Raw genomic sequence first — 13635 nt, forward strand, 5'->3', positions numbered from 1 at the left:
AACAATATAGTACTGGCTAAGAAATGGCGTGGTCTATCAATGGAATAGATTAGGTAATCAACCCATGGCAGTCCATGTCCATAGCAACTTAGTGTTTGATGAATCCAAAGATCCAAGCTTTGGATAAAAGAATTCACTATATGACAGAAACTACTGGAAAAACTAGAAAACAGTAGGGTAAAGAGTAGGCATGGACCAACATTTCACATCATACACTAAGAAAAAGTCAAAATGGGTACTTGATCTAGAAATAAAGGTGACATAATAAACAAATTAGGCGAACATGGGAAAGTTTATCTGTCACAATTATAGATAAGGAATGAATTAATGACCAAAGAAGACATAGAGAACATTACAAAAAATTAAATAGATTAGTTTGATTACTTTAAGTGAAAAAGAATTTGTAGAAATAAAAACAATGCAACCAAGATTAGTAGGGAAACCACAAATTTGGAAAAAATCTCATAGCAAATGTCTCTGACAAGCATCTCATTTCTCAATTATAATAGAGGACTGAGTCAAATTTGTAAGGACACAAGTGATTCTGCAATTGATAAGTGGTCAAAGGATATGAACAGACAGTTTCCAAGATAACCACAAGGGACTAATGATGAAAATGCTATCCCCAGCCACAGAAGGAACTATTGGAGTCTGAGTGCAGATCAAAGCATGCCATCTTCTATCATATTTCTTTCATGAGATTTCTATTGTATGTGCAATATGTTATTTCTATCATGACATGGGCAACATGGAAATGTGCAATACACGAAAGTATAGATACAACCTATATCAGACTATTCACCTCCTCAGGAATGGGGGGTTGAGGAGGGAGTGAGAAAAATTTGAATTCCAAAATATCAAAAAAATGTCAAAAATTGTTTCTATGTGGAACTAGAAATGAGAAAAATGAAAAGAAAATGAAAAAAAGAAAAAAGAAATGAAGCTAAGGACAAACAACAAAGGAGGTGGGGAGAGAAAGAGACAGAGACAGAGAGATTAAGAGATTGAGAGAGTACAGATTTTTCATCCCGTCTATCTTTAGTAACACTCCCTCCTTCAGCCACTCCTCACCAATGGATTGTTTATCCTTTTTCACTCTTTGACTCATCTTTCCAGCAATCTGCTTTGCTCTCCTACTGCTTCTATATGGTTAAACCCGGATGGAGGAATCCATTTGTGTATCATCAGCAATGACAGTGTTCCACTATATTGCTTTGGTGTAATAGTAGTTGAACAATATCATTCTAAAGCTCTTTTCTCTCCCCACCTCTCTAATTTCATATGTCCCATAGAAAACTTCTTAACAGATTCTAAGTTAGGAGATTCCAGGAACTTTTATATATTAAACTCTGGACTGTCTGGGACAGACAACCAGGTGCACTTGTTTACAGAAGTGATGAACCATCATCAAATGGGGTTGTGCATTTCTGTGGGTAGTGAGTAGGAAGAGTAAAGGAAAAACAGATTCCCTTTGTCTCCAAAAGGGCCTTTCAATACTCTCCAGAAAGTTCCTGCACAATTTGTTGGTTCTCAGAGGTACCAATCCCTTCTGGCAGAAGAAAAAGAAATCTATTCTAAAGAATAAAGAATAGAGCAGGGAGCAGCTGGGTAGCTCAGTGGATTGAGAGTCAGGTCTAGAGACGGGAGGTCCTAGGTTCAAATCTGGCCTCAGCCGCTTCCCAGCTGTGTGACCCTGGGCAAGTCACTTGAATCCCATTGCCTAGCCCTTACCACTCTTCTGCCTTGGAGCCAATACACAATATTGACTCCAAGACGGAAGGTAAGGGTTTAAAAAAAAAAGAATAGAGCTATCTGTTTGCAAAGACAACGCAATGATTTCAGATCCCAGGTTAAAGGCAGAGGTCCTCGATTCAAATCCCAGCTTCACCAGCTCTGTGACCTTTGGCAAATCACTTTATCTCCTGGGTCTCTGTTTTTCTTTATCCATAAAATAGGAGATAGTGGTGGAGGTAGACCAGCAGATCAATGTCCTTTCAAATTCTCAATCCATGAATCTAAAGACCCTTTTGCCTAATATTCTCTTCTTACTTCAGGCACCCAGGACCTGAAGTTTCCACCATTAGAAGGATCCTAGTAAGTGAAAGCATGTTCTACATTAGCCTATTAATATCTATTAGCAGAATCCATTAATCAGATAAGCTGAAAGAGAAGGGCATATTTTGGAGTCAGAAGAAGCCAGAATAGGACTTTAAAAGAATTAGATATAATGGATCTCTTGTGATTAATCAATGGGAATAGAATTGAATATGCTATATGCGTTTTTTTTAGCTTATGTTGACTTTTCAAAAATTAACCATGTGATAGAGCATTAAACTTTATAAACCAATGTAGAAGTACAGAAATATCAAATATATTCTTTATTGGCCACAAGATAATAAAAAGTATAATCAACAAAAGAAACTCAAAGCAAAGACTGAGACTTAGTAGAGACTAGATAATGTAATCCTAAAGAACTGAGGAGTTAGGAACAAATCACAGAAACAGTAGATGGTTTCATCAAAGAACATAATAAAAATGAGGCTACACACTTGGAGATACAGGCAAAGCAGTTCAATGAGGAAATTTTATATCACCTTTTAACCTTTTAATAATAAAAGCAAGAATAAGTCAGTGAAGTGGGTGTGCATCTAAAAGTTTTAGAATCAAAGAAAAAGTCCATAAATGCAAAAGTAGAAATTCCAAAAATCATAGAAAAAAAGTAAAAATCAGCAAAAAATTAATTGATAAAAATAGGAGCTTTTAAAGAACTAATAAAATAGATAAGTCATTACATAATCTCATCCAAAAAGAGGAAAATAAACTTGACAATATAAAAAATAAGAAAAGGAACTTAAAACAAAAGAAAGAATAATAAAATTATTAGAATGTTGCCTATTTCATGTCAGTAAAATAACAGCAAAATGTTTTAATACTTTTAAATATATATATACCTCAACTAACAGAACAAGACATAAAAAATTTCAACAACTCATTCTCAGAAAAATAAATTGAATAAACCATAAAAAACTTTCCAAAGGTTAAAAAAAGAACCAGGTAGATTTATAAGTAAATTGTATTAAACATTCAAGCACAATTTTAATATTGTTGTTGTTTAGTCATTTTAGTCATGTCTGATTCTTTATGATCCCATTTAGGATTTTCATGGCAAAGATACTGGAGCGATTTGCAATTTCCTTCTTCAGCTTTTTTTTATAGATGAGGTGCTGAGACAAACAAGGTTAAGTGATTTGCCCAGGGTCACACTGCTAATAAGCATCTGAGGCTGTACTTGAACTTATGTCATCTTTGTGAAAGGACAATGCTAATCTTCTCTGTATCATTCCAATATTAGTATGTGTGCTGCCAAAGTGAGCACTGTATTTGAACTTGTGAAAATGAGTTTTCTTGCCTCCAAGTTCACTGCATCACCTAGCTATCCATTTTAATATTACATAAATCATTTACAAAAATAATGGGGGGACACAGGATCTTCACAAATTCCTTCTAAGAGAAAAATATGGTTCTTATACCTAAACCAAGAAGAGATAAATCAGACAAAGAAAACTAATGATTCTAATGAATATTGATGAAAAAATGAATAAAATTAGCAAAAAGGCTATGACAATATGTTAAAAAGATTATTCACTAAGACCTGGTTTGGTTTAGGGGTGGTTCAATATTAGTAAAACACTAAATATAGTAGTCCATATTAAAAAAAAATTTCAAATAGCAAAATTATATCACTATATCTAATAAAAGCTTTTGAGAAAATTCAATAGCCCTATACATTTAAAAAGTGGTAATAACTGAACCATTTCTTTATATGATAAATATATTAAGAGCTAGCTAGCAATATTTATAATAGAGAAACAGAGGAAGTCTTTCTGATAAGATCAATGATAATGAAGAAACAAAGCTACCACTCATTGCAGATAGTATGATTGTGAACTTAGAGAATCATGGAAAATCAAGACAGGTCTCAAGACAGGAAATCTTGGGTTCAAATCTGGACTCAAACACTCTTAGCTATGTGGCCCTGTGAAAGTCATTTAACCCACATTGCCTAGCCCTCATCTGTCTTCTGCCTTGTAATCAATATACAGTAGCATTGGATTATCAAAAAAGATAATAAAATAAATAATAAAACAGGAGGGAAGAATATTAATGAACTAGTCCACTAAAAATAAAAAGGAGAGAGCAGAAGAAAATTCAGGATATGATATAAATATGTAATAAAAGGCTGGAACTACTTGTTAAATTTCAAATATGCCCTCAAAAAAACCCTGTGTGGTAGAGTCACAATTTTATGCAATCCTAATTTTCTTTTATCCCTTCCTTTTATTTCTTTGCTTATTTAAGAAAAAATAAGAGGAAACTAGAACCTGAGTTACAGTTTAAATAATACCTATAAGGAGATTGAGGGGACTCATTCTGGTGTTTCTTGTAATGTCAGAGCTGTAAGAGACTAGGCAATGAGAAAGAAGATTAAGAGAATTTTTGGTTGAGTATATTAGACACAGAGTTAAGAGCCTAAGAGAATAACTTTATTGAGAAGTTCAATGAGTTATCATTTACCTTGCAAAGAAATATAATAAAGATAATATTTGAGAATAAAATGTTAATAAACTCTCATCCTGAGAAAGATGAACAATGGGGCTGAGTTTCCAGAGTTAATGGTTAGAAGCGATCCTTTCTGGAATCTTTCTCTCTCTGATATATTATTGAAATATATAAGCATATATTTATTTTGTGACATTATTCATAAAATATGTAACCAATAATATTGATGTTTATTAAATCTATAAGACTGGTTTTGATGCAGAAAGAGGGGAGAAATATGGAAAAGAAGTTTCTCCAGTTTACTTAACATTTAATGAAATAGGCTTGGGTTTCATAATTAATTGATTAATTAATGAGTGAACATTTCTATTAACTTGAGAAAAATATCAGAATATATCCTCCTGATGCCCTAGAACCTGGGATAAGAATTAATATGGAAAATAGGCAAGTAATTATTAATGAGACCACCCCACCTAGCTACATGTGGAATCATTCCTAAAACCTATTACACATGATTGCCACTAAGGATCATAGTTGTCAGCCTAACAATGAAGGTAGGGCACTGAAGAAGGATATCACAAATTAGACTATACCCAGGAACATTCTACATTCTTTGGAACAGCAGCAAGCAGATAGTCCTTAAGCAAAGCAAATACCAATGCACCTCAAATTGGATATCATATAGTTGTATATGGAAAGAACTATCAAGGGAGAATCCAGGAACTAGAGCCAAGGAGGGACTTAGAGAAACAATGCAATGGTTATGTTGCAGTAGCCTGGGACTCCTGGGTAATTTTTTCCTTTTGTCTCTCCATCTGTGTGTACAATTTGTAACTAATCCTCTGGGAGAAGAGGACAAGAACATATGTGCCTCACACATACACAGAAGATTTTCAAGTTTGGTTCTAATCTATAACTCATTGTCTGTCTGGGTCTGTGACTATGTTGTGCTTTTCCACAGTCCAGATCATGACCATAACATTAGGGGAGTTGGATGGTGAGAGCCAATGTTTGATATTTAGCCTAGAGCTGCACAATTTCCCATGCTGAGTAAGTCTACCAGGATAACAGAACCTAAGGATAGTACTCTATGATCTAAATATCTTTTCCTTTCAGATATTATGAAGATAATATTCTGGAAGAGACTTTCAATTAACTGTCATCCTGAAAGATCTGTTTTGAAAATATGTTTCCAGAATCAGTGGTTATAGATGACTGGATATTTTTCACTATGATAAATTATTGAAATATTGAGTATGTCTTTGTATGATTTGCTACACTGTTGATAAAATATATGATCAATAATATTGATTTTTCTCTTCTCCAACTCGGAGACCCTGCTGGCTTAACATTTATAACACTTGGTTCCACCCTTTCCCTATAACTAAATAAGTCTGGGTCAAGGGACAATGGGAAACATCTCAGAGTTATCTCATGATAAAGTCATGTGCAATACAATATGACTTGATACAACATGATATGATGAGACACAATAAAATATACTGAAATATAAAATTAAAAAATAAACATTTCAATGTTGTATCACAATGAAAAAAGATCCAAGCAAGAGTCAACTCTATTCTTAGATTCTGGAAACAGTTACACCATCCAATTCTCTCAGAATAATGGCTAAAGTCTCTTTTCAGGACTCCAAAGTCCACCCTTCTACTTTCTTTCTTGGCTACTCTTTTCCCTATGATATTTTCTATAATACTTCCTCTGTGCGTATATCTTGTTTATACGTAATTGTCTTCATTAGATCCTTGGAGGCATGGACTGTTTGTGTCTTCGTATTCCCAGTGCTTTGCACAGTTCTTGGCACATAATTTTAGCTTAATAAATTCTTGTTGACTTGACTTGATTCCTATACATTGCCCACCACAAGGTTACCAAGTAAAGATCTTATGATACAAAATTTGGGAAAAAAATAGTAGTAAGGGCTGAAATAGTTGGGAAACATTTCTAAAGGTTATTAAGATCTGAGCTGATCCTCACAAGTTACCTCCTGGGTTAATTCCTTTAATCCCCAACACTCCTGGGATGCAGCTCTACTTTTGACTCAGTGGGGTTCATACTGTCTCCTGAATAATACACTCCATTTCACCTTTCCTGTTATTTTCCATATTTGAGAATTTCTCATTGAAATGGCTAGAAACAACACAGTCAAAAGGCTCTTCTTGGTGGCATTTAGTTGAGTGTGGTCAAACCACAGGAGCAAATTCATTTGACAAATAGGAAGACAGCCCAAGAATAGGAAGTGTCTCATCCAAGGCAACAGACATCAATATTATTATATTATTTTTGGAACTTTTAATTTCTTGTTAGAACACAAATTAAAGTTTAAAAAGTGGTATTAGCTAGCAAACCATTTGCAGGTTAATTCCCCTCTCCATAATAAATAATCCAGTATAGCTTTCTATAGTCTTCCATATCTGCCATGCATCTTCTGAACTCTATAAGCCAGCATTCTGTGTACAAGCCAAATTTCCTTACAGTGAATATCATCACAATAATAATCTTTTTTAGGCCAGAAAATTTTCTGGTCCCACTTTGAATTGTAATAAGACACAATAAAATTCTACTACACTGCTTCCAGGTACTGGTGATATGAAGTACACTGGATGAAGTAAGAGTCCTATGTGGATTTTGACCCAACCTCCTCCATCTAACAGCACTATAACCCTGAGCAAATCACTGAACCATGCCTCAATGTTCTCATTTGTAAAGCAAAGATAATACTATCTGCCTGGTCTGCTTTTTTGTTATAGGGATTAAATAATAAATTTAGTACATTTTAAATCACTATAAAATTACAAAATATTATTTTAATATAAAGAAAAAGCAGTTGACCTGTATTTAGCCCTTTAGATCCACAATATAAAAAGGATTTATTTTCTCAGAATATGTTTCTATCAATTTCAGTTCAATTCCATAAACACATATTAAGGATCTACTATGTTGTAGGCACAGTGCTAATCATGAGGGATTCTTTTAGCATCCGTTGGGAAGACCTAAGACATGGGAAGAGGGAAACCAGGGGTCACCTTGCAGTCAGGCAGTATATCCCCAAAAGGATATACATTTGTCTGAATATTCATTTGTCTACTGCTATTTCAGAGGGTAAGTGAACAAAATGTTGTAAGGATCAGGAATTTGCTCCTCTCTTCTCTTCATAGATCTTCATGCCACTTAACTTCCTTGACCTGGTTCAAATTCTACCTTCCTGATCATCTCCACCCATGGTGACCTCTCCTTCCTCTGAGCACTACTTGTGCTCCTTTCTTATATCATTTGTTTTGATATATTTTCACACACAGAGCAGATAGAGCACTAGCCTTGATGTCAGTAAGATCTGAGTGCAAATCCAACCTCAACACTTTACTTGTTCTGTGATCCCAAACAAATCCCTTAACCTGATTGCTTCAGTATCCCTATCTATAAAATCAGGATCATAAAAGTTCCTACTTCCCAGGGTCTTTGTGAGGATTGTAAAAATAATATTGGTGAATTATAAAAATAGATGGGAAAACAATGCCAATACAAGTTCAAAACTATTTAGATACTTTTGGATAAATGTAATCAATTGTGTAATCAATTCATATGTGAACTTCCCTTCAGGGCCAGGTGCAAGGATGCTAAAGAGACTTATAAAACATAAAATATTTGTTGAAATATATAGGGATAATAAGCATTTCTAATTCTATGGGATTCTAAATCCACCCAAATAAACTCCCTGGTTCCACAAGGAACCACTTCTCCTGTGTTTCACAGGCTACACTAATCCTCCCTGATCTGAATAACACAAATTTATTACAATTCTAAATAAAACTACCACTATTATCCTTATAATCCTTAACTTCACCTTCCAGTTATAAAATAGCAAAGGCTAGTTGGTTGAGTCTCAACAAGAATCACGTTGGGACTCTGAGTCTTAACAGACCAGAGTCCAAACCAAAGACCAGATCTTTCTTTGGTCTTCTCAGATATAAACCAATTTATGGAGACAGAAATAGATAGTGAGTAGTGTTCCCCAAGTTGGAAAAAGAAAACACTAAGCTTCTTCAGGTCTTTCCCTCAGACAGAGAGAGAGTCAAAGATGTTATTTCCTCCAGCCCTGAGAGAGAGTCTCTGTGAGTGTTGCCAGAGACCAACTGCCAACTGCCAAAGAGAGTAACTGACACAGAAAAATGGTTATAACTGTCAACATTTGAAATTGACGTGCTCTCTCAGCTCTGCTTCAAACTCCAATTCTCTCAAGCCAGTCGCTCTGCTTCTTATCTCTAAACTAATAAAATGATACTTATTTTTTAATATCATCATTATATGATCAAATGAGATCATATTTGTAAAGCACTTAACACAGTGCTTGGCAAATAGTTGGTACTAAACAAATGCGAGTTATTTATCACAATTATGATGATCATCAGTATTTATTATTATTATATTCATTGTATTACTAGTGATATCTTCCTGAGACTATGACCTATCTCTCAACTAGATTATAAGTTTCTTACAAGCTGTCACTTCAGCATCTTACTCTTATTTTCATCTGGCTTGATGTTTGGTAAATATTTGTGGCTTGAATATAGTAGCTGACACTTACATAACACTTGAAAATTTGCTATGTGTCATACATTTTCTCATTTGATTTCTATTTTTCAGATAATGAGATTCTGAGAATTTATGTCTTTCCCAAGATCTCATAGCTATAAGTACCCCTTCTGAGTCTACTCCCTCCAGCTCATTCTAGCACTTGCAGGTTAGGTTCCCAGAAGAAAGATTGCTAACTCAGGCTCTATAATTAACTATGTGGATGGTTGTGTTCCTAACACTGTAGTTCATGAGCCCTTAGCAGTGTATTTTCCCTTAACAACTAGCCAGCAGACACACAGTTTTAAAAAGGCATTTATTCAAAAGTCATAGTAAGAACAGTGATCACAAAGCTCTCCTATGGAGATGGGAGAGACAACCCTGAGGCTCATGCTCCTATGAATCCATACTTGGTCCATTTGTACTTAATCTTTAATGGTATCAAGGCACAAATGTAGGGAAACCATGTAGCTAAAACAACTCACAATTTGGGAATAGCAATTCATTCAGCTACCAGTCTGCTGCTATTAGACTGGACTAGGTACATTGCTCAGCCATTGGGCTACTACTGCTAGGCAGGATCAGGAAGGATTCTGGAGTGCTGTGTACTCTACTGTGTACTCTAGGGTCAGGCATTTCTCCTAGGTAAATTAATTTGCTCAACTCCCTGAGTGTACTCTTCCATGGACAACTATAATCTACCCATTCCAGTCCCTGACTTGTCTGAGTATTACTATGTTTTTCTTTACCTGGAGCATTGCTCTGCTCTCTCAACATGGGCAATAACTCAGTTTAATATTGGCAGAAAATACCTTCTCTTTGATTCCCTCAGGATCTCAGCTCTGAGGTGAGAGAGATTTAACCTCTCCTATTTTGTAATTTTGCCTGATTCAGAACACAGTCTCCTTAACCAATGATCCACAATGATAGATCAGTTATATTTTCCAGATTCTTCTTGGGGTCTTATGCAGATTACTGGCTGGAGACAGATGTGTCAGTCTGTGACCTTAGAGGAGTTCAGTATCTTTGATGGACTTTTATAATTATTTGAAGCGTTCAAGCCTCAAACCTCTTTCCTGGTGTAGAATGTTTCCTTAATACCTGAAAGGGCTTCCCTTCTGACCCTCATTTTTGCTAAAGTCTAACTGGGTACACTCTTACAGAGACACAAAGTGTCAGACACAATGTTCTAACACAAATTCCTCCTGATTACAAGTTCAGTCTTCTTTCTGTTAAACCACACAGCTGTAAGGCCAACTCAGAATCAATCAGTCAATAAGCATGTATTAAGCCATATGCTGGGGATACCAAAAAAAAAAAAGGAAAATACAGTTCTTGCCATTACAGAGCTTACAATTGAATAGAGGAGAAAATGTGTAGAGATTGTGAACAAACAAGATATATTCAGATTAAAATGGAGATAATCAAAAGAGAGGGGGAACTAACATTAAAGGGGATTAGGAAAAGCTTCTTGTAAAGGTGGGATTTTATCTGAGACCTAAAGTATAGCAAGGAAGTCAGAATATAGAAATAAGGGGGAGAGAATTCCAGGCAAGGGAGACACCCCAAAAATGTCCATGAAATCAGGAGATAGTATCTCATTCAAGAAACAGCAAGGAGGCTAATGTCACTAGATTGTGTAATATGGGGATAGGGAGGGAGTAGGACAGGGAACAATGTATAAAAACACTGGAAAGATAATAGTGAGCAAAATTGTGAAAGGCTTTGAATGCTAAAATGAGAATTTTTATATTTGATCCTGGAAGTGATGGGGAGCCATGGGAGTTTATCAAGTAGGGGGGAGGAATGACATGGTAAGATCTGTGCTATAGGAAGATCCCTGAGAGATGAGTAGAGGATGGACTGTATTGAGAAAAGAACTGAGATAAATAAAATAACCAGCAGGCTTTTTCAATAGTGCAGGCATAGGTTGATGAGGACCTATACTAGTGCAGTGGCAATGATTGAGAGAAAGAGGTAATATGAGAAATATTATAAAGATAAAACTAATAGTATTTGGAGGGGCGGCAGGAAACAATAGAGGCCGCGCGCGCGGAGCGAGCGCCCTCGAGCCCTCCCCCACCCCCCACCCCTTCACCCTCACCCCCCCCCATCGCTGCGCCGCGACCCCGGGAGCCCCTGGCCCCTCCGCCCGTCATTCCGTCCGTCAGCTTCTCCGCCCGCCATGGCCGACAAGGAAGCAGCCTTTGATGATGCTGTAGAAGAACGAGTGATCAACGAGGAGTATAAAATATGGAAAAAAAATACTCCTTTTCTCTATGATTTAGTAATGACCCATGCCTTAGAATGGCCCAGCCTGACTGCACAGTGGCTTCCAGATGTAACAAGACCCGAAGGGAAAGATTTCAGCATTCATCGACTTGTCCTGGGTACACACACATCTGATGAACAGAATCATCTTGTGATAGCCAGTGTGCAGCTCCCCAATGATGATGCTCAGTTTGATGCCTCTCACTATGACAGTGAAAAAGGAGAATTTGGAGGCTTTGGCTCAGTTAGCGGGAAAATTGAAATTGAAATCAAGATTAACCATGAAGGAGAAGTGAACAGGGCACGTTATATGCCCCAGAATCCTTGCATCATTGCAACAAAGACTCCATCCAGTGATGTCCTTGTTTTTGACTATACCAAGCACCCTTCAAAGCCAGACCCTTCTGGGGAGTGTAATCCAGACTTGCGCCTCCGTGGACATCAAAAAGAGGGCTATGGGTTGTCGTGGAACCCAAATCTCAGTGGACACTTGCTTAGTGCATCAGATGATCATACCATCTGCTTGTGGGACATCAGTGCTGTTCCAAAGGAAGGCAAAGTAGTGGATGCAAAGACCATATTCACAGGACACACAGCAGTAGTCGAAGATGTTTCTTGGCACCTCCTCCATGAATCTCTCTTTGGATCAGTTGCTGATGATCAGAAACTTATGATCTGGGACACACGGTCAAATAATACTTCTAAACCAAGCCACTCAGTGGATGCCCACACTGCCGAAGTAAATTGTCTTTCTTTTAATCCTTATAGTGAGTTCATTCTTGCCACAGGATCAGCTGATAAGACAGTTGCATTGTGGGATCTTAGAAATCTGAAATTGAAGTTGCATTCCTTTGAGTCACATAAGGATGAAATATTCCAGGTTCAGTGGTCTCCTCACAATGAAACTATCTTGGCTTCCAGCGGCACTGACCGAAGGCTGAACGTCTGGGACTTGAGTAAAATTGGAGAGGAGCAGTCCCCAGAAGATGCAGAAGATGGCCCACCAGAATTGTTGTTTATTCATGGTGGTCACACTGCCAAAATATCTGATTTCTCCTGGAACCCAAATGAACCATGGGTTATTTGTTCTGTAACAGAAGACAATATCATGCAAGTCTGGCAAATGGCTGAGAACATATACAATGATGAAGACCCTGAAGGAAGTGTGGATCCAGAGGGACAGGGGTCCTAGACTTGTCTGCACTGGTGCTGATTTTTAGACTCCCCTTACTTCCCAACCTAAGATTGACAACACTGGTTTTGAGACAGACATGTTTTGTCGAGACATCCTTCTATAGGCACCAGTTAACCCAGACAGCAAGTGATCTCACTCTTAACTGAGGTGAAGGGGGGGGGGCTTGACTCAGCAGAGCCACACACCCATATTTAATATTTTTTTTTCCCCCAAGAACTTTTTATGAGCAAATCCAGCTCAAAAATCTGATTTTAGCCACAGAAAATGGACCATGAGTATTTTTTTCTTCCTAAGCTATAACTGCAAGTTTTTCAGGCTAATTTAACTAAAATTAGAATGGGATAGTATTTCTATCCAAGTGAGGAGTCTGAGCCACTGAGGTATTAGCATTGTAAGATGTCTGAATTGTTTCCCTTGTTTATAGAGAAATTCAGAGACTAAAATTGGCATGGCTAACCTTCTAGGCTACCCTTGGTTTCCTCTGTACCTGGTCAAAATTTCTTAGTGAAAATTTTTTTGTTGTATTTAATTTTTTTCCCCTAGTGACTGTTTAGTGTCTCCTTCCGTTTCTCATCTGATGGGGGTAGGGGGGACAAACAGCCATGTGAAATGTTTTATAGCTGTACCTACAAAATATCTTTGTTCACCTTCTCATATAGTTTTGCTCTCTAGTGTATTTCTTGAGCTATGTTTTCATATTATTTCTTTGCTTTCTGTGAATTTTTGTTTTAAACTTGGGACCACCAGGTTACAAAGAAGGTATATGTTCTTACCTGACAGATGTACCCCTGGTAGACTGCACAGTAATCTGAAAACAAAGCAACTGGTAGCTGACGTACTTTAAAATTAATTCTGAATGGTATTCTTTCTTTTTTTCCTTTCTTTAAAAATTTTTTTTGAACAAACCCCACACTAACGGAATTAGTCCATGACCACTCGTTTTCTACGACATCTTTTGGGGTAACTTGTCCAACCAGCAGCCTGTTACTGTCCATGACTAACTGTAAGTGCTTATGATG

At 36.8% G+C, this 13635-nt stretch overlaps 1 protein-coding gene and 1 non-coding gene across 2 annotated transcripts; one reads left to right on the plus strand and one right to left on the minus strand.

Annotated features, from left to right (window-relative positions):
• Positions 1-3269: 3269 nt before the first annotated feature.
• On the minus strand, positions 3270-3376 carry LOC130455333 (U6 spliceosomal RNA). The gene has a single exon (XR_008913246.1). It is a non-coding gene; the product is annotated as a U6 spliceosomal RNA (small nuclear RNA).
• A 7845-nt stretch (positions 3377-11221) lies between these two features.
• Positions 11222-13270, plus strand: LOC100013256 (histone-binding protein RBBP4). Its single transcript, XM_056802623.1, has one exon. The coding sequence runs from the start codon at positions 11336-11338 to the stop codon at positions 12611-12613; it is 1278 nt and encodes a 425-aa protein (XP_056658601.1). The 5' UTR covers positions 11222-11335; the 3' UTR covers positions 12614-13270.
• The last annotated feature ends 365 nt before the right edge of the window (positions 13271-13635 follow it).

Source organism: Monodelphis domestica, chromosome 6, assembly GCF_027887165.1.
Source record: "Monodelphis domestica isolate mMonDom1 chromosome 6, mMonDom1.pri, whole genome shotgun sequence".
NCBI classification, from domain to species: domain Eukaryota; kingdom Metazoa; phylum Chordata; class Mammalia; order Didelphimorphia; family Didelphidae; genus Monodelphis; species Monodelphis domestica.

Excerpts from the sequence above, each read along its gene's own strand:
- LOC100013256 (XM_056802623.1), top strand. The coding sequence starts at position 11,336 with ATGGCCGACAAGGAAGCAGCCTTTGATGATGCTGTAGAAGAACGAGTG.